Below are 22,236 nucleotides of genomic sequence, written 5' to 3'. Positions count from 1 at the left end.
CTGCAGGGTCCCCAAAGAGCCTGTGACCTCAGTCAAGCGTAGGCAATGGAATGTGGCCTCTCTGTGGTCTTTTTGGAAAGAACTAGGAAACACGGTGCCAGTAATAATATGTTACAGGTGATTCTGTTAAAGGGCCTGCATTATAGAACCATCCCGTCTGCGGCACAGTTGGAGCTGGGAGAGGCGGGCATCAGGTCTGTGCCAATTCACATGTGCTCAGCAGACGGGCCTTTTACAGATGAAGTCAGGCTGCCATGCAGACCTGCTGGGCTGGACATGGCGACCGTCCCCCAGCAGAGTTTAAAAAGGAAGTGGGTAACATTAAGATTCTTCCCAGCAGGTCCTGTCATTTCCCTTTCCTCCCAGGTACCACAGATTTCCTTCAGAAACCCCTCCTGTGACACTGGAGCCCCTCAGACTCCATCCTCAGCCAGGGTCAGCCAGGGCCACGGCAGGGACGGAGACGGGAAGCCCCTTTGGCTCTTGCTCCGAACGCTGCAAATCTGGAGGGTGTTTCGAACTTGGCATTCGCATCACGTCTCCGTGTGTTTAAAACCCAAGAGAGGGCAGGCTCCTGGACCAGATTCCTTTTAAGGACCTGTATTTTCCACTTGCTTTTGAAAGCCACGGACACGGATTCTGCTGTTACCAATTTAGCTCCATCCTGCCCGAGGTGACCTGGAAGATGGACTTAAAAGCCAGTCAGTCCACCTCGGGCTCCCTCGCACAGGAAGAGCTGAGCAATCGCTACGTCGGACCTCTGCAGAATCAAAAATAAATTTTTCTTTCCCCGAAGAACTGTTTGGTAGCTATACAGGTGTTTGCCTTTTTATCCTCAAATTTGAATTTTTATGCCTTTTTTTGGAAAGTGATAGATTGCTTATCCTCTGTACTCTTCCCCTGGAGCGTTGTGGAGCTGCTCAAACAGAGGAACGGAGCCGCCTTTTACTGCACACAGGTCCATGAGTCAGGGAGCCTCACGTTACCACCCTTCTGTTATTCACCAGGAACACTCCTCTTCAAAGGAAAGGGGTAAATCGCAGTCCCTTGATAAAACAGGAGGCACCTTATATTTCTAATAGTTCTATGTGGTCCTGTCTTTGAAAATTATTATTTAGTAGGGGGAGGGGGGAGGAAACCGCCAAAATTAGTTTCATAATTTATTTTGTCCTGGATTTTTCCATATACTAGAAAAACGCTCGGTTTCAAAAATATTTTTTTCTCTGTTTTAAAAATCCCAGCCTACTGGTTGATGGAGAAAACTGTATTTCACTTGATGCTGGTATTCTTGGGGGTGGGGGGGTGGGGGGAGGGTGGGTGACCGGATTGTGTGTCCACACCCTTTGTTCTGGGCACCAGAGTGTTTTGTGTTTTGGTGCCTTGTTTAGTATGATTTGTTTCTGCTCTTTCTGTTGACATGCACATGTCACGCCAGGGGCTGACAATTTGGGATCAGGTCCCAGCTCTGTGACTTCCTAGCTGTGTGAGGCTGGGCGTGGCCATTTACCCTCTCTGTGTTCCAGTGTCGCCTCGGGCCTCGTGGCATGGCTTTGAGAATTAACAACCCTAAAGCTCTCCGAGCATTTGTGGGTACACAGCAAGACCACATATCAGTTAGCAGTGAATACAGAGCTGCAGTCCATCTAAGTGAAAAACTTACCGGTTTCCGCCTGCTCTGAAATCTGTTGCCCGTGCAACACATGTCCTAAGATATTTTTTCCCCCCTCCACCAAGGGTTCTTAACCCTTTTGCCCTGATGGTCGGATATATCTGAATGAATATAACCAACATTTTTCGACATAAAAACAATGTCATTTATATACAAAGCAGTTCAAATGGTTATCATTAAATGTATAGAACAGTCAAAATATCAACTTTGTGTTCTTTTGTGGATTTCTAACCCACTTTGGGGGAAAAAAATGAAATGAGCTAACACAGTGAAAGAGTTAATTAAAGAGCATGGAAACTAAATTTAAATGGTGTCAACACACTGGTTCTTAATTTATCACTCAAATTTAGACGTTCCCCCCAATGAGTGTTGTTCGGCTATTAGTCCTGGCAAGATTTATTTCGGATGCTTGGAAGATTGCATGTATATATCATAGGAGCCAGACACAGAGACTCAGGGTCGGTCTTGGCAGCTTTTCCTGCCATAGCGCCATCTTGGGATTTTTCAAGAACCATTCCAAGTGCTATTCTGCTTTCCCATTGCAATGGACCCACCCCCACGGGACCCGAGGCTTGGTTTTCAGTCATGCTGACTTCACCTGCTGAGCTGATGATGTCTGAAAATCCATCCCATAGTCTCCAAGTCCATGGAGACCCCTTTGCTGCTGTGATTCACCTCAAATCTCACTCTGTATGGTCCCTTTCTCCTCAGACAGCCACCCTACAGCAACGCCCCAGTTCTTTCCTTAGACCCAGACATCTTATGAAGTGGCCCCACCCGGAGCTGCCCAGGGCACCGGTGTCTTCTAACTCAGCACACTCCCATGATCCCAGGGCACGGTGGACCCCGGTCCTCTTCTTAACCCTTGAGGCTCCTTCCTATCTGTTCTCTGTAGCCCAGACGCTGAAGGACCCAGCACTGGGCTCATGGATTATATTCTGTGGAACTCAGGATGCAATAACAATGAGAAGAAAGAGGATGTAGATAAGGGCTATTGCTAAGCGTATCTGCTTCAAATCCAGACAGGTCAGAGCAATGTGTGCTCCCCCAAGTAATGCCTGAGTGTCCGCGAACAAAATGCTCTCTTTGACGGAGCCTCAATGTGCACATTGGGGGATGGGCATCTACAAGGTGGTGCAAGGTGGGGTACACAATGCACACACACGTCTTCCCTTACTTTGCATGCTGACATCCTACCCGTCCTTCCAGGCCCTGCACCAACTTCTCCTTGAGTCTGTCCCGATTCCCAGCCAGACGTTATCAGCATTTCCTTGTTCCTCTCACTAATTTACACCAGGCAATCAGCCCTTATAGGCTGCCACCATCTGCAGACTCCATTTGTCTCAATAGGTTATTTGCTCTCGGAATGCCTTCCACAGAATGGATGGTCGATGAAAATTTGCTGTGTAAATTAATACACGGATAAGATGAGCAGGGAGAGACAGACAGAGAGGGAAGACGCTGTCCTTGTGGACAGACAGAAAGCCAGTACATCCTGTTGTGTCTCCTTGGGAGCCACCCGCATCGTCCTGCCTAAAATCATTCAGTGCCCAACAGACCTTCAGCCGGACAGACATCCAGACTGCTCTGAGGTCATGGCTGCCTGGTAATGGCAGATAAATGAGTGAGGAAGTCAGAGACTTCGGAAATACATTTATCTCGGGGTCTCTTGGCATCCAAACACGGTCAGTCACTGGCACAAGTCAGTCGTGCCTTCTGAAAAAAATATGCATGGAAGGGCATGAAGCATGAACGTGACGGCAGCTGAGAGGCTGAGGATAAGGGACAGAGCCAGTCAAGAGAAGGCGGGAGCTGATGTCCCCCACTGGTCACACTCAGGGAATAAGACAGCATGTAGGAATCCTAGAAACAGTCCATGCAGATGTAAAGATTCTCAGATAGTCAGGATGAAGAACCATCTTTGTGGTTGTGAGTAAAAGACCCGATTGCCTGAAGTGAAGAAATTCCAATGAACAGAGGGGCCACCTCTGATGACATGCAGCATTGGTTGTAAATCCAACTTTGCCATCAACTCTGTGATTGCGTGCTATTATGGGCCGTCCTACGTCTCTATCTCCCCAACTATAAATGGGAGAACTAACTTGGGAGAGACCACCAGCCGTTCTCCCGCCCTTCCAATCACTAAGTATTACCTGGGCCCACAGACACCCAGACTGAAGACTCCACTTGCCATCCTCCCATCAAGCTAGGTGTGGACAGGTGACCCACTTCCGGGGATTTAACTGGGAAAGTCTGGATATCTTCCTTGGGAATTAACTGACATGCACCCTTTTCCTCTCTTTTCCATCCATTCTTTCATCGTGATGCCCCTCGGTGGACACCATCATCATTCAGCGGGAAGAGGACGCTGCCCAGTGTCCCCAGGCATGGGGTCTGCACCTCTGAGACTCGCGGACCACCCACCTCTAGCTTTCACTCATGAGGCGGTGACAGGCACTTCCCGCTGCTGGAAGTGACTGTTTCTTTTTGTTTTCTGTCACTCACAACCCAGTCTGACACGAATATAATCAAAATCGCTTTTGATTGTGAGGATTTTAAAAGAGATCAAATGCACAGTCTGTAGCAGAATATGTGCTAGACAGCAGAGACGGAACAAATGTCAGGGTGTGTTGTGAGTAAGTATGTCTTCAAAAGATACACAATAGCCACATAAAAAGACTACTTTCAAGAAGAAGTGATTAACAAAGGGCAAAGTACGAAACTATCTATGAAACACTTTTGTATAGAAGATACAAAGGGGAGCAAGATATACAAGTAGCACGTCAGTTTTCGAACATCTCCGTTGACAAACATTTCGGTTTACAAACGCCATAAATTTTATGGATCTATGGTATCATCAGATAGTAAAATTCATGCTAAATTTGCAGTTTTAGGGGTTGATTTTAAAGGTCTGGAATGGATTAATCCATTTTGCATTACTTTCTATGGGGAAACTGCACCTCGGTTTTTCAAATGTTTCAGAACTCGAACGGACTTCTGGAATAGATTACGTTAGAAAACCGAGGTACCACTGTAAATAGTTGCTAAATAAAACATGCCTGGGTTAAAACTAAAATGTCCCTGTACAAAATACCAGCCCAATAGCAGATGGAAACAAGCCAGAAAGAGGTGAGAGACATCAGCATATTTAGAGAACTGAGAGGTACCCCAAGATGAAAAAAAAAAAAAAAAGAAAAAAAAAGATGTGTGAAAAATATTGTAGAAAATCAATAAAATGGTAGACTGAGACTGCAAGGGAACTAAGATTAGAATAAACTGGGTGCTGAGCTAAGACTGAAAAGAGTTTCCACATTCAGAAATACAGTGGTGCTTTTTTTCTTTTTCTCTTTTTGTATTCGAGAAAGAAAATTCCATTTTGATTATTTTGTCTCTATAAGGAAGGAAGTTTGCGCTGTGGCAAATTGAACAAAGTCAGAGCCGGTATTTTTTTTTCATCTATGATAGTAATCTTCGGTCAGACATAGGAAAACTTCAGTAGAAAAGTGAGTGCGTATTTCAAAAATTGTCTAACGCTGCTTGCAAGGTGCTATGAAGTGCCGTATGAAAATATACGTTTCAAAGGTTAAGCTGGAGAAAATAAAGTCCGTGTAGGAGGTTTTTTTCCATTAAAGGAAATAAATGGTTGGGTACATTAAGCCTGTTACTGAAGAGTCTGAACGATGATGATATAAACTAAATTGAATATGTCTTTAAATATTTTAGGAACGCTGACTCTATCCGCATACATCACTTCTTCTCCTAGGTGGTCAGAGCAGATTCTGTCCATCCTGGGACAGTGTCATCCTGCATCGCTACAATTACCTGTCCATGTTGTCCCCTCACTACGGGGCGATTAAAAGAATTCAAGGGTGAATGCCTGACAAGGCAAAACCTCCTGGGAATGCAGCATTTGGCTGAGGTACTCAAAGAAGGAAAAGGAAATTATATGTCAAAAACATGTACACACATTTTAAGAAGGGAAACAACTGTATTAAGATTGTAATACTCAACATATACCGATAAGAAAAGATAAATAACAAGTCACGTGTGACTTCTGCAATGACAAGAGGTGCTCAAAGTGGTTCCCATCAGCGTGATTTTAATACGGTTTTTCCCTTTCTTAAAATGTATATACATTTATTGGCACCCTCTGTATATATAGGTGTCTTCTAGGGTGTGAGCTTATCTTTCTAAGGTAAGCTGAAATACGTGAAGGTTTGTAGTGAGCGTTCATTTGAAAATGCCGCGTCACCTCAGCTTCAGTCCTCCATAGTTTACTTCTGACCCTGTGACCCTACTGCTGGTCACCAGACAAGGAAGGCATCGGATGCACACCCACTGAGATGATTACCACACACGAAAACCAAGCATAGCCTTCCTTACACCAGTTAACCCATGAGACATAAGTAGCTGTAATTAGAATCTTCTCCCTTTTCTTAGGTGCATTTTGGAGACAAAATTAATTTAGTAACGAAGTGAACATTTTAAACAGGGAGCAAAGCAAGCATTTTTTTTCTACTTATCATGGGAATACTGTTTTGATTTTAAACCTTATTTATCCTCTGTTTTGGAAAGACGGTACCTTTGAAGGAGTTGGATAGGAAAACACCTCTTTAGAATGAATTCTATCATCTACTGCTTTTTCTTGTTTGGTTTGTTTTAGGGAGGTTTTTTTTTTTTTTTTTTTTTTTTTTTTAATCACAGGGAAAAAGTTTCCAACTAACTTGAATTGAAAACATAACAGGACTTATGAGGCTTTTGTGGATTCAGCATCAGGATGGCCACGTCCCATGGAGATTTGTATGATCAGCTGGTTTGAGGTCTATTTCATAGTAATACAAGCGTTTATTTTATAGACTAAATTTATCAGCTAGAAAATCTGCCACAGACATCCTGGAGCCACGTCCCTACCTGCCTTCTAAGATAAATTTTATCCATACAATCAAATTGTCATTCCATTGAATTTTTAATAACATCATTTCATATGTCAAAACTCTTCAAGTCAAAAATTTTAATACACATCGAAGAGTAAATCTGAACTTAAAACTCACTTTTTAATGCAAGAAAGGTTGTCCATGCCATGATAATGCTTTTGAGAGTTTTTAAAAAATGTAATGGGAATAATGATATCGGGTCATGATTCAATTATGTCATTCAACTTGGCTCAGACGACGGAATCGTAGGATTGTTGTAGTTATAAAATTGTTATATCATAGAGGAAACATTGTATATAAAAATTAAAAGGGATTCATGCTTTCACGGGATTCTAGCTCTAAATTTTTAGAAAATAAGGATTTAATAAGTTTGGAGTTGTAGTATTTAGGCCTCCAACTAACGAGGACAAATGGTAATTGGATCTTAAAAACAATTTCTGGTTGATTCTACTTCACTGGTACCAGTAAAGCCAGCTCCCTCGGAGGCGAGAAGCAAAGCCCAGACTTGCTGTGTCTGCCAATTCCCGTGGTGTAAATACGCCCAGCATGGCGGACTTCACATTAGCAATGGTTTAACAACAAGCTGGCTGGATTCCCGACCACTCAGGAGCCAGCTCCAGCACACCTGTTACTAAACCCCCAAATTGTAAATTTCTCTTTTCTTCTGTAAGGAGGTATTTTTAGGTCAGAGGACAACCCTCTTATCCCTAAGATTTATTAAAAGTATCCCACTACGTACTCCAGTGGTTACTGTCACTCTCCTCCCAAAACAGGCCTGAGAGGACCCAAGCCAACTCACCCAACTTGTAGTCACTGATTGGTTTTCTCTAGTTCACAGGTAACTCGGTACAAATAAGCGTCACCCTCTCCTCAGGCACCTGTGTGCTCTCAACACTTTGCACAGCTCGTGGCCCCAAATAGTCTAAGACGTAAGCAGCATGGAAATCAGGAAGCTATTTACATGGCAACTGCACATGCCAGAGGTCGTTGGTGAAGCTGGACTTTTAATTCCCTCTTCAGATGTTACGTAAAACCTCTGCTTTGCTCACTGACAGATGCCCACCCTAGCTCAGTGGCTGTGACACTCAAAAATTGCTTGCGGAATAAACGAACGCATGAAATACTAAATAAATAACTGTGAAGCCTTGTGTGACAGCAAAGACACCAGCCATTGCTGCTCAGTGTTAGATACACCCTGGCACGTAAATAAGAGATGATTCATAAAACCCAATGTTTAATGACACCCTTCAGCTCAATGCATGATTCCAGCACTGGCACACTGTGATTCCCCATCTTTTCTTGCTGTTTAGAGGCAGACGATTTTCAGGAATTGCATAAGAGGAAATGGGACTCGTGTCTGTTGACACGAGAAGCAAATTTTATCCAAGGGCCAGCTGCCTATTGGGATCTGGGTCTTGTTTTTCGCACTTAGTCCTATTTTCTATCTCTTCCCGTCTCTTTTCTCTTTACTCCTCCACATAATGTGTTTTTCCAGCCTCTGATCCAATATGCTCCTTCCGGCTTCTCTGACTGGGGGCCGGGGGGTGGGTCGGGGGTGGCTTTATTTATTTGATTTTGCCACATGGCGGACATGATACCACACTCCTTTAAACACCCGAGACTCACAGAAACTTAGTTCTTTGCATTTCTCACAGGCTCCACATAAAGAGAAATGGGGCAGAGTACACTGCTCATTCATTAGATGGCTAGGACCTAAAGGCAGTCAATTCATGTAAAAAAGAAACACGATTCCTGCAGAGGTTTGAAATTATGGACACGTGGGTGAGACAGGTAAAGAGAATTTTTCCAGGTCTAGAATCTTACAGCTGTTTTTGTCCATCCGTCTTTTGAAAAATATTGCAGGGCAGCTGCCTAGATTGAAGGTAGAGGGCATGAAGGGGAAAACCGGTATGATTTCTGTGGATAATGGAAGGGTTGCAATTTCACACTTTAAAAAATAATGGAGAGGCTGATCTTTCAATGGGAAGCCTTTGGTAAATTGTCTGGGTGAGTAGGGAGGGAAAAGGCATGCTTTGAAAGCCAATACGTGTCTCACTCTGCGTTTAAGGTGAGCCATCAGTTGGCAGATCCCCAGATGTCCTAGGAAAAGATAGCTTCCAGAGGCAGCACCCCCAAACACACTAGTGAAAAGGGGAGCTTTATCTAAGCTCTGAAGAGTGAACTCAAAGTGCAACCTCAATATACACTCATATACCTCTAGACTATACAAGAATTGCATACATAGTGGCTGGATTTTCCTGGGCCCCTAGGCATCTTAGTGATATAAACACTATTGTTAATCCCAAATTTAAATATGTGGAAAAAAACCTGAAACCTTTCACTACACTTAGGATTATCAGTTGGTTCCATTTGTATCTTTGGGCTCATTAGAATACGACTCTAAAACTGGTGTCGGAAAACCCACATTGATTCCACCGCCGACAGAGACACAACATGAAGAACACCTGGGAAATACGACAACATCAACGCATTTGAGCTTTGTTTCAAAGATCTACGTCCGGGAAGCCCACACGATCTGTGACAAAGCACAGATCAATGAGTCATGGCCCACCATCTCGGAGACGCGAGAAGGAACCTTGGGGAAGCATCCCAACAGCACCACAGCCCAAAGCGACACGACGGCAGAAAGCACTCTGAGAGAAGGCAGAGAGGACGCGTGTTTCAGAGGCACTCTTGGCGCGGTGGGGGGCGGCTGATAAGCATTACCCAGGAAAGAACGGAAGGAAGGTCCTTCCAGGTGGAAGAAGCCGCAAGCACAGCTCGGCCATGCACAGAGCAGAGGGGCTGAGACTCAGAATGAGGGGGCAATGCCAGGAGATGCAGCTGGTGGCACACAAAGGACGGGCCTGGTGCCCTGCTGAGCACCCGAGCTTTCTCTCCCTGAAGGAGCAGCCATCACTGGCACAAATGTGGCTGAACGCCAAGGTCCGCTGACATCCTACCCGGACAACCATGGGAGCAGAAGCAATAAGACAGCAGAGGCGGAGGGGGGAAACTTCAATGCAAAGCACAGTCACCCCCTGAGGCCCCCCTGGCCTCTGTGGAGCAAAGCCCTCTTGCAATCACACGAATGGGCACGGCGGTGACAGCACAAACACAAGCAGCACGGTGGGGGGGGGCTGTCTGGGTACTCACTATTCGGCGGGTGCCAGCGTACGGCGTTCAGGTAGAAGTTGCAGTAATGGAAGAGGAACTCGTGCTCGGAGCGTTGGCGTTTCCCTAGCAGCAGGGGCATCAGGTCCCGCCCGTCGATGATCCTGTGGGAGAAATGAGGTGGGCATGAGGGCACCCGTGGCCATATCGCCCTTGACCTGAAATACCCTGACTTCTGAGTGGTCTTTCCAACAAAGGAGAGCGTGATACAGCTGCACAGTTGTGATGAGGTAAGCAAGACAAACCACACCAAAAATTAATTAATTAATTGAAAAATAAAACAAAGAAACAAAAGAAAGAAAGAAACAAAGAAAAAAAAAAAAAACAAAGGAAAAAAGAAAAAAAAGAAAAAACACTGACTTGTGTTGGGTGCCATATACAATGCAGGGAGGCCCGCTCTCCTCACATATAAATCATTGAATCATCCAAACAGCACCAGGAATGGGGGCCATCATCATCCCATGATGATCGAATGAGGAAACAGAGGCCAGAAAACATCGGTAACTTATCCAAGGTCATGTGACTAATCAGAGCCAATGAGATTGAAACCCCCCCGATTAAGGGTTCCATGCTTTCCACTGCTGTCTCCACGGCTTCTCTAGACCCTATTTTCTGTCTATTGCCTTGGCAAAGACAAGGCTTTATTCGTAAACCACACGTCTGTTGACAATAAGAATACCCAAGAATTTAGGATTAAACAACAACAAAAAAAGATAACTTGCATTGAATAGACGTCAATGAAATCCGAATGAGTTCATTGGTAAATAATAACGATAATGGTATTCAACACCCTGGGAATGGACTGCACCCACATATAAGTACAGCTGACCCTTGAACAACATGGGTTTGAACTGCGTGGGTCCACTTATATGCAGATTTTTTTGTCAATTGACCCTCACATTTCAATGGACCAAGTTTCCAGAGTCTGCCTCCGATGATGGCCAAATTAAGTTATCCTTGTATTTCCAACTGTGTGGGTGGTTGGCACCCTTAACCCCTGTGGTGTTCGAGGGTCAAGTTATGCCTCTTCTACTACGGGGTATCTAAGTGGGTCAAGAAGGGGTACTTTCCAGATTGTAAACAACAGTTATATCCAACTGGTAACGAGCAACTTTCCAGATTGTAAACAACAGTTATAACCAACTGGTAAGGTTGTTTAGAGTGTGAAGAAAGGAAGGAAAAACTAACACTGTGTTTTGAGTTAAACAGACATCAACAGCCACGAGAGGAATTGAAGTCACGGAGACCATGTGGCCAGTGCTATTGAAACAAGGCGGAGAGCTACCCTGGAAAGAGTTAGGATTTGCGGAATTTTCCCTTTGAAGAACAACATATCCTGTCATCCCCTCGCATGAGGAATTTGGAAACCGGTAGTTCCCCTTGGTTATATAACTTGGGTAAGCATTCTTGAAAGATCCTATGTCCCTTGAGATTTTCTTTTTTGCGGTTTATTTCAGTGTCACTAAAAACCCCATAACGTAATTACAGCCTTGTTGCTCAGCAGTTCTCTGGCCTCAACCCTTGTGATACATCATGTGTTGCGCAGATGTCTGTGGACTGAAAACGTTCCATTATCATAAGTTAAAAATAAGAACAAAAGACGGGCTTGGCTCACGTCCCAAGCCTGCATTCCTGTTTGCCACACGAGGAAGGGAAAGGAACAAGAGAGAGGGACAGTTCTATTCAGAAGCAGCGCGCTCTCCGAAACACGGTTTCTACCCCGAAACGGTCCTTATTGTGCCTCGTTCCTTTCAAATTCCTTCCAAGAAAGACTCAGTCTCTAATAATGTGTCATCCCCAGCAGGGTGGGAAGAAAGGAACAGGTGAGAAGGGAAGAGTGCAGGTATGAGGGACAGCCTGAGAGGTCCCAGTCCAATGACACGAAGGGTGGAGATGGGACAGAGGGTTCCGAGTCATCTCCCCGCTGTTTCCTCACAGGCAGAGGGGGTTCCCCATGACCACTCAAAAGCAAGAATGAATCCTCATTTTGTGGACATCATTTCTACCTCCAGTTTTTGAAGCTGTGGTTTTTGTTGTTGTTGATGTTGGTGTGTGTGTGTGTGTGGTTTTTTTTGTTTTGTTTTGTTTCTTTCTTGTCTTTTTTTTTTTTTTTGTCATAAGCCAACAAAACACAACACTTTATTTAAGAACCCAGGAGATGGAACTGCTTCCTTCAGATTAGTCTTTGATACCCAGGCTGGATCGTGATACTATAAAGGGGGATGTAATTTAACAAATCAGACTCTAAGGGTCAAAATTTTGTTTTCTTTCCTAAAAGCAAAATATTTTTTTAAAAAATTAAGGCTTTTTTTTTTTTTTTTTAAAGCGAAGTCTATTCTGCAAACTTCTTTTTCTTCAAATGCAGAGAGAGAGCTCTCTCTTTTTGACATCCTATACCTAACGTGCTTTTCCCTAGAAGCAGGCAATAAAATCAAGCTTCTATGGAAAGCCACCGTTGAACAGTGCTCAAGAAATATGGGCTGTCAAAGAGAGGCTCATTTCTGCCGTGAAAAATTGGAAGTGACCCTCTGGAGCCAAAATTTTCAATGGCGTTGAAGCTATCAAAATACATGGGACTGTTTCCAGCTGCATATACAAGTGGCAATAACTGGGAGATGGCACATCCCTTGACCTTGCCAGTAAGGAAATGTTTCTATCACGTTGTGATTTGTGCAAGAGGAGCCCAGCCACTTTCAGAGCGACACAAGGGATCCCTGTTTTCGAAGGGGACGGTCGGGCTGACAGTTTCTGCAAACACATTCAAGTTATCCCAGGCTCCGCCAATCACAGCTACAAAACTGCACAAGCTCCTGCATAAGGTCTGCTCGATTCTGTGAAAACATGTGTTCATTTGAGATTGCTTTTAATTTCGAGGGGGAGATGAATCCCTTGGGGTTCTTCACTTATGATGATGCTAGCAATAATAACAATTGGTCTCCGAATGCCAGAGCCTGGGCAGGACTTTTATGTAACTGCAAACGGCATGTTTTGGGGACTTTCCTTGGGTTGCAGTGAGTTCCACGAATGTGCTCTTTTTCTCTCTCAGCTCTGAACCAGTGACCTCATCTCCCTGCAATGTCCTTCCTACCTGCCTTTTCCTGGCCCATTCTCAGGAGGATTTGGGGATCACAGAAGAAGGGAAAGGTTTGGGAGAGACACAGAAAAGAAAGCTTTGGGGACTGACAGAGACATCAACTTGGGGTACAATGTTTGTGTTACTTGTGCGATATTCCAAATAAAGTTTTTTTTCAATGTAGAAAATAATAGGAAAGGACATATTTTTAGGAGAAAAGTACGTATGTCTTTAATAAACTAAAGGCAATCCTAAGTGTGCAGAAAGTCATTTTTGTAATGGAAAAAACAAAAGTTTCCATTCATCAACATCAAACACGCCACCATATTTGAATATAAAGCAAGTTACAAGTAGTTGCATGCTCGTGAACAGTTTCATTGTTTATCCTGCAAAACAGAAGTGAACTAGTGGACTGAAACTCATGGACTGTTTTATCTGCAGTGCTCTACTGAAGAGGTCTATACATCTAGCTATATGTCAGGAAGATTTACTGGGAGAACTAAGTGACTTTCCTTTTCTTCATTAGACAAAAGTCACATTGAACACTAAAGCACTGATTTTTATTTTCCTAGCTTGGAAAAAAAAATGGAATCAAACTTAATTTTATTTTAATTATGGAAGAAGAGACCTCATTATTTGAAACTCTAGAATTTGACTCTTGAGGATGTCATGACCCTCTTCCTTCCCCTCCCAGCTGAATGGTCTATGGCCAGAATTTAGATGTTTTTCCAAAGGTTTGACCAACTATGGCATGTTGCAATTGTTTGCATGGTCACAGACTATGACAATATTTGATCTGCTTGCGAAGATGAGACTGACAGGTTTTTCATTTAATGAATCCATACATTTAGGTATTATATGCTTCCTTTCTGTAAGTCCTTTATATTACACACACACGAAAAGGTCGCCTTCCATTTATGTCCAGAGTCAGCTTATTTGGAGACACAGGGAGAATGATTTTTCTGAATACGCCCAGGGTTCTTTTGATAAACCCTGCCAGAGAATACAACCAAATCACTGAGGTACACAGAAGGGGAAAATTCACTACAGAGAGAAATCTGACAGTTACCCCACAGGGTTGAATTAGAGAATTATTCTCACAGCAGCATTGAGACTCTGCAAAGATCTCTTCTGCGTACTCCCAGACCACTGCTCTTTTTACCTACGGCAAACCCTGCACTGGAACTCTGATGAGTCAGGAAAGGTATCCACTGGACACAAAATACTTCTTGAGAATTACAAGGCTGCACTGGAAAGCTAGGGGTCTTCTAAAGAGAAATCCTCATGCTCCGACAAAACATGCACCTTGAAAGTACGCATGAAACAACATGGGTCCAACCCTCTAAGTACATTTATTCTCCTGAAAAACATAAATTTAATTTTGCTCAAGCAAGCAATCAGGAGAGCTGACGTCTACCAATGTTAGTGGGAAAAAGTTAAGGCTATTTCTAAAGAGTAGCTATCTGTGTATCAAATCTGTAGATGGATATACAGATATTGTCCAGATGCTTTTATTGAAAAGTTTTGATGAGGTCTTCCATTATAGCAACATTTTCCGTGAAAGGTCAATAATAACATTTTTGAGCAGGAAGTCTCAACCTTAGTGCTACTGACATTTGGGGCTGGGTCATTCTCTGTGGGGGGCCATCCTGTGCATTGTAGGCTGTTTAGCAGAGTCCCTGGGCTCCACCCATGAGCTGCCAGTAGCTCCCCTAGTCAAGGCCATCAAACACGGCTCCAGACATTGATAAATGGTTCCTTGGGGAAACGGTCACCCCATCTGAGTACCAACGCTTTAGTTGTTCAAAGTCTCCAGCATAGATACATAAGGATGTTTCTGGACATGGTCGGTAACATGATTCAAAGAAAAGAGAGTGTGATGATTACATTCCCATGGGCACTCGAAGCAGATTTCTGCTTTCTTATCTGGGCTGTCCCTAGAATAATGACAGCATTTTATGGAACCTTGGACCTCAACCCAGAAGCAACATCACCAGGTTGACTTAGGTCAACAGGCATCACAAAGAATCTTGAATCTTGAGGATGGTTTCTAATGATGACACTGGCTCACACACAAAATTCTGGGGTCTGCCTAAGAGGGAGGCCACTTCCTACTCCAGCCTCAGACTGGGTGGGTAGTAGCTGCCAGCCACGGAATTTCGCCTTATGTATTTTCCTCTTTGCCTCAACTTTTTCCTTCCCTCGCCTTTCCCCAATTAGTTGGAGCACCACTGAAAGATAATTGCAAAAGCAAAGCATCGTGGTGGTTTTTCATATTACGAGCCAGGAGAGAAAAACGTAATTAACGAAATTACCTGAGTTACTTAAGGAAGTACATGAAGATTTATTCCAAGGGTAAGAATGAGGGCCAATGAGTAGATGAAATTGGGAGTGAGATTTTCTGCCTCTCTCTAAGACTTCTGATGAGTTACCGCTGCCAACTTTTCTGCCTGTCACTAGGCAGAAAAAGAATAGTTTGACTAGAGTTGATCTTAAAAGTCCCCTTCAGCCCTCACATTTTATGACTCTATGATCACAGATGAATATTAAATGGGGAAGGAGAAAGAACCATTCTTATGGACGTCTTCCCTCGCAATATGGTTGGTGACTCATGCATCCTCTGTGTCACATTCTACAGGCTCTCTTGCTTTTCATCCTCATAGCGACCCTAGAAGGTCAGTGCCATGACTGAACCCATTTTCCAGACAAGGCATCGAGTGAGTTCAATACTTCTGAACCCAAGCAGGACGACGCTAGGATGCCCACAGCACCAGCTGCTCTCCATGCATGCTCCACAGACCCACCCAAAACCCGGAAAACTTTTCAGGAGGCCAATGAGCTCAAAACCATTTTCACAATAATACGGAACGTTCTTTGACTTCTGCACCACCATTTCTGGAGTATACAGTACACGGTCTGAGTGCCTATATGGCTGGCGATGAAATCCTCATGTGGTCAGCCGAGGGAATGTGTGTGGGGGTGCCCTTGTGTTTTAAAGTTGTTTTTCAGGTTTGATTGCTGGTCTGGTAAGTATTGATAGATAGGAACCTCATGAACAAAAGATCTCTGGGTTCCTCGATCATTAAAGTGTATACATGGTTGTTCAGACCATCACGTTGAAAAATAGCTGAACTCTACAAGGCTGCTTTTCTCGTGTGTGTGTGTGTGTGTGTGTGTGTGTGTGTGTGTGTGTGTGTGTCTTGGTGGGTGGGGGCGGTATAGCTAAAGCAGATATCTAAAAACAATAAATAAAAACATAAACAATGCAACAAGCTTGCACACCCCGGGAGATGAGCAAACCTCTCCCCGGTCTTAGCTTCCATCTCTGGGTTCCCCTTTCTCTCCTCTTCCTTCCACTGGCAGCTGAATTTAAACAAGATTTGCCTGTGTGACATTCGAATGCCTGCCACCCAACTAATGAAAACAATTAATCAGCGTGCTTCACGTAAAACTCTTCAGATTGGTAATAACACTTAAGAAGAAACCATTGGCAATGTCACAGGAAGTTGTATTTAAGAGAACGACATTTCATTTAGAACCTGCTAAATGAAGACATGCTGGGAAACGGGGCACTTAAGTGAGGAACCAGATGCCTTTCTCTCTGCTGCTGCTGACAGCTACCAACTGGGGCCAAAAGGAAAGGTGTGGGGTGAGGCCTGGGAGGTTCAAGGGGCATTTCCCCAGCTGCCTTTTGGCAGCCTGTGATGGCCACTGATGGCAAACACAGGATCATGGAATGCCGGAAGAGGAAGGGCAGTTCGACACTACCCATCTGCATCGGTGCACGGGAGTTTATTTCCTCCAGGGACAATGGGATTGACAGAGGGGCTTTTATGTCGGCCGACCCACCAGTGAGTCCCATAAATGGACGGGGATCCCAAGACCCACTGGCGGAAGCATGGCATCGTGCCACAAACCAGCACACGCTCGATAGCGACCTCTGAACGACAGAATACAAGCATCACAGAATCACGGTACCTGTCTTCGGGCAGCGGGGATCCGGCCAGTTTGACCACGGTAGGAAAGATGTCCATGTTGCTCGTGGGTTCATGGATCTCCAGCCCCGCCTGGAGAACTCCCGGCCATCGAAGGAGCCCTGGCACCCGGATACCTCCTTCCCAGTTGTTTGCTTTTCCGCCTAAAATGCCAAAGGAGAGGCAACAGGGAGGTTTAACTCTTCTCAGGGGTTACTTTAGCAATCACGTCCAGACATGCAACGTGCCAATTTGAAAGAACCAAGTGCTCCCATTCCATGGATTCAATGGGAATTTCACGAGCAATCCAGGATGTGTGGTGGTGAAGAAAACATGGGGAACGCGGTCTTACTGTGTGTGACACACAGCCAGAATGGCCTGGTGGGCATGAGCAATGACTTTGTAACCAGGGGGACTCAGGTCTCACTACAAGAAAGGACTCGTAGCAATGATTTCGGAGTCAGAGTGTTCAAATTCCATTTCTAGTTCTTACCAGCTGTCATAGGCAAGACAATGGCACCCTAACATGTCCACGTCCAAATCCCCCAAACCTAGGGATACAGTACCTTCAATGGCAAAAGGGGAGCTTATTGTGGATTCTCTGAGTGGGTCCAAAACAATCACAAGTGTCCTTATAAAGAAAAGAGGGAGAAGAATGGGGACAGGAGAAGCAGGGGTTGTGGCCAGGGAGATTGGAAGAGGACAGGCTGACGGCTTTGGAGGTGGAGTAAGGTGCCCAGGGCGAGGCACACAGGTGCCTTGACATGCTGGAAAGGACAAGAAAAAGGATTCTTTCCCTAGAAGCTTCAGAAAGGAACACAGCTCTGCTGATAGCTCGATTTTAGCCCAAGGGGACTCATTTTAGACATGTGAACTCCAGAACTAGGGTTTCCAAGCAGGAATGCCCGCCCCTTCTCAGGAATTTTTTTCACTTTCCCATTCCCAAATCCTGAGAAAAGTTGGTCGGAAAATCGGGAAAACTGACTCTTTGAACTCAAGTGGTTGGTCGTTCCGGCCGTTACTTTGTGGAAATGATTCATTGTGGAGAACAGAAAATAGTTTACATCTCAGGATTCGGGAACAGGAAAGCGAAAAATATTCCTGAGAACGGGCAGGAATTCCCACCTGGAAATCCTATCCAGAACTCTAAGATACTCAGTTTGTGTTGGTTTTGAGCCACCAAATTTGTGGCACTTCGTTACAGCAGCCACGGGAAAAGGAAACACCAGCTCTGTACCTTTTGGCAAATGGATCAGCTATGCTGTGCCTCATTTTCTAAACATGTTAGGTGCGAGCGTGCCGTGGGAATTTCCCCAGATGCCAAGTCTAGTGGCTGATAGAGGAACACAGAACATGGCTGTTATTTTATTACCGGCATAGCTCTGACTATTAACTGAGGAAACGAGCTTTGTATATATGGGTCCATTTAAACACAACTACATAGACCATGAGAAAACCGGTCTTTCCGTTTCGAATTAACATTTATATAAATGCATATACGTGAATATAAAGTATGTTCTGAAACAGACAATATTGCAGACCATGGACTCATGTACACACACACACGACACACAGAGCCACAGAAATTCACAGGAACATCCGGATTCAAACGTCAGGGATCTTTCCTGCTGTGGGGACGTTGCTGAGACCCCTGACCTCCAGGTGGTGCAAGAACAGTCTGTGAGAGCATGGCTTGACGTACAATCACTTTGGAAACAAAAGAAAACTGGAGAAACTAAAAGGGTCAGACCCTGAGATTCTAGATTCCCAAGACAGTTCCAAGCCACTAATAGCCCCGAGTGCCACAGTTCTGTATAGGTGCAAGGAAGGTGCTGACCTCTGCGCAGGCGACAGGCTCGAGGGGCCCCCAAGGAAGACATAGCATTGTGGGGGGCCCCTGTGCCTGCAGCCCCCAGATCCAGTGCCCACGGCCTGCCTATATTGCATGACAGTATCCGGCACGGTGTCATTACCGGCCAGTTTTGGGACATCAGACTATCGTACTCAGGGGCTATGCTCACTCGGGAAAGTCTGAACCCACAACGTGTAACATCATTAAACTCTCGCCTTAGAGTTCTCCATTTATCTTCAGAAACAAAAGAAACCCATCGATAAACAAAATCTCATACAATTGCATAAAGCTGTAAAAGGAGTGTTTTTACAACAGCGATGGTAAAAAAAAAAAAAGTTTTTTTTTTTAAACTTTTAACAGATGATAAACATACCCTTGAACACGCTGCCTATGGAAAAACATGCTGGATGCAGCATGATCACACATTCGGAGTCTTCCTCTGAGTTACATATTCTGATGCAACGTGACAGGCACAAAATGTGTGCATCCAGCTGAAACGGCTCTGCTTTCCCAGAAATGGCTATCGTGGTCATTGAGGGATGTTTGTAGGAACATGAATGGTGAAGGCTGGATGTGCCATTCATTTGGTAGATTACTGATGAATGGCTTCCTGTGATCAGGGATGATAGTGGAATTTTATTTTAATTTAATTTAATTTTTTAAGGAGGGCGCAGCTCAGTGGCCCAGGCAGGGATCGAACCAGCAACCTTGGTGCTACCAGCACCACGCTCTAACCAACTGAGCTCACCAGCCACCCGACAGTGGAATTTTCCAGGAACACAGAGAATCAGCGACAGTGTCAGGTGGAGCTCCAGAGTCTGTACTCCTAAACACGAGGCTTTCCTGATTCTCAGAATCCCGCAGGCAACACAAACCTGTAGGAACAAGGATCTCGCCCTGCAGAAACTCAAAAGCTCCAAGGAAAGCTCAGATGTGCCCCCAGATAACTCAGGCTGGAGGCCACCAAAGTGGCCAGGGAATGCCTCTTACCTGGGAACAGCTGCCCTGGGTCCACAGACTCCAAGTGGGGCTACGGTGGTGAAATAAAGTTAGGAAAGTTGAAGGTGAAGGTGGCAGGGGAGATACACGAGAAACAGGTTAAGGAATCTGGACCAATTATTATTTTTTTTTCCTGAAAATGTATGAGCAGAGGAAAGAAGCATGGTCTAAATTTAAAATTCAGTTGCATAACTGTCCAAGTCACACCTTTCACTTCTCGGGGGCACTTTGTCATGACAGCACGTCACAGAAGGACGATGGCTGAGTTACTTGATCGATCCAGGCAATCAGGGGGAACATTCTACAGTTTACTCCGAGACTCTTGTTAGGAACAGCTGTTTCCGAATCCAGCTTCTATTTCTGTACTTTCGAATGCTGGCACCCAGCAGGTGAAACCAGTTTTAATGGCGAGGGCATATGCCAGCCGTTCTTATGCTTGATCTGAACACACAGTTTTATGAAGTATTCTACTTGTCAGTTTTCCCCTCTTGGACGTCTCTCTACCCACGTCACACCGCCGCTCTGGATTGCTGCAAACCACCATGGACCCATGAGAAGTGTAATTCGCACTAAACACTTTCGCACCCAAGAGGCTGTACTTTACACTCATCTCGATTCATTCATTCCACGGACTAAAACCCACAAACTAGGGACGGGAGATACGACAACATGATTCAGATGCTACCAACCTATTATAGGGGCAAAAATACAGAACGACAATCTGCCGACGTTGGCATTTCAATGAGGGGTAAAGAATCCCAGAGCACCCTTAAAACAAACGGACACGGTTTGCAAAGTTAACGGTCATGACGTAAGCCATACAGGAGAATGCTAAAGGAGTCAGCTATCGGCAAAGTTCGTCTCTAAATGCCAGGTAGTAACTATGTGAGGCCACAGGAGCTGAAGAGCTGCACCTACGAGTAAGTGTGGCTGTGTTTCAATAACACTTTACTTACAAAATCCGGAGTCAGGCTCCACTGGCCCCACATGTGACAGTGTGCTGGGCCTGACTTTAGATTCTGGGAGTAGGGTGAGTACGTCAAACCCTAACCTCATTCCACAATATTAACTCCTTCCGTTATCAGGTGGGGAGGGGCGGGGAGAGTCATCTCCACTTCTATTAACAATTTATTCACTTCCTTGAATTCTTTCTTAGTATCTTCTGCAGGAATGAAAAATGAAAGAATGTATTTCAGCCTGGACTATAACACAAACTGTGTCCTTACTCTTATCCACCTTTGCAACATCACCCTTGGTTGAGCTGAGTGGCACCTTGAAGCCCCCCCTAAACAGCTCATTGTATGTCGCCTTCTGGAAAGTTCTGTTGTCTTGTTGTTTGTTCTGCCAGGATTTTCTCCAACCCCCAAATTGTTGCTACAGATCCTTGAAAGCCTGGACCCAGACCCCCCTACTGGATCAAGCCTTCTCTGAGCACCACCACAGGTGAGGTCCAACTCTCCGTTTCCTGGGCATTCTTCATGTTTTCCTTTATGAGCTGCCTGACATCCAATCCCAGGAACTTCTCATTACCCCAGAGTGACCAACAGTACTTGAAAACAAACTCGAATTCACTGCTGAGCCAACTGAAGTGCACGGTATAATGCCTTCTAAATAACAGTGGCCCGATATATTTACTGAATGAATAAAGTAACAGATACATCCATGGAGAGGACGGCTGGAAAAAAGGGACAATCCCATATAGGAGTGTCAAGTTACAATCCTACGTCCAACCTCTTTGCGCCTGTCAGCCTTGCTCGCATTTTTCATTTCCTTCATCAGTTCTAATGCAAAAGTTCTCTCGCCCAGAATCATACCAAACAGCTTGTCCTGACTCTCATCTGACATTTCATCCATCACAGCGTGACACACCTCAATTCACTGTTCTCCCAGACCTCGGTTTATCCATGCGGCCACATCCTTCCCACTTCCCCGCCAATCTGCCGCCAGACGACCTCTGCCTCCTCCTTCCACAGACCATGTTAGACCCCCTCCCTGCAATCTCCTCCATCCCGAGAGTGAGTGGCCCAATGCTCCTGTTATCTGGCCACAACCCCCTGCCTTCTGCGGTGGCTTTCTCAACAATGGGCCCAGCTCTGCAATATGAAGGTCGTACCTTTTGGCAGATGAATCCAATATGACCAAAACATTGTGTGGAGGCACGGTCTGAGACGGAATATTCAGCGCTGTAATTCTCCAAGTGTGTAGATAGTCCCAATCACACCAAATGCTGCCTCAATTTTGGGGAGCTTTCTGTTATGCGGGGCGGCCTGCGGGGTCTCTGGTCCCGCTCTCCACATAAGAACGCAGGACATGGTGAGGCCAAAAAGGAACACTCACAGAGCCATAGTTATGGGAGTCATATCTCTATATTCTCGCTGGCGGCTGGGCTGGAGACACAGGGCACAGGAGCCGCACGATCCGCAACCCGCCGTCCGCTTCTCTGCCAATCAACCAACCCCACTTGCTAACTGCAATCCGCCTCTCAGCAATCCGCAATCCACACTCCGCCGCTTGCTAGCTCCGGCACCATCTTCTTGCTAGCCCCCCATTTCCTTCTAGCG

At 45.1% G+C, this 22,236-nt stretch overlaps 1 protein-coding gene across 6 annotated transcripts in view; it reads right to left on the bottom strand.

The window, feature by feature from the left end:
* STS (steroid sulfatase) overlaps positions 1-22,236 on the bottom strand; it is a 142,509-nt gene that overhangs the window by 3,434 nt on the left and 116,839 nt on the right. For all 6 annotated transcript variants that reach the window (XM_088794801.1, XM_074324090.2, XM_074324091.2 and 3 more), the window contains 2 exons: positions 16,829-16,988; positions 9,760-9,881 (listed from right to left, as the gene is read on the bottom strand). In XM_088794801.1, coding sequence (XP_088650927.1) covers positions 9,760-9,881; positions 16,829-16,988 — 282 coding nt within the window. The remainder of the gene's footprint in view (positions 1-9,759; positions 9,882-16,828; positions 16,989-22,236) is intronic.

The sequence above is a fragment of the Rhinolophus sinicus genome, chromosome 18 (genome assembly GCF_057876585.1).
Source record: "Rhinolophus sinicus isolate RSI-liver-muscle chromosome 18, RSI-T2T, whole genome shotgun sequence".
Classification (NCBI taxonomy): Eukaryota; Metazoa; Chordata; class Mammalia; order Chiroptera; family Rhinolophidae; genus Rhinolophus; species Rhinolophus sinicus.
The sequence above is the reverse complement of the archived record's forward strand: the minus strand, read 5'-3'. Positions and strand labels throughout refer to the sequence as shown.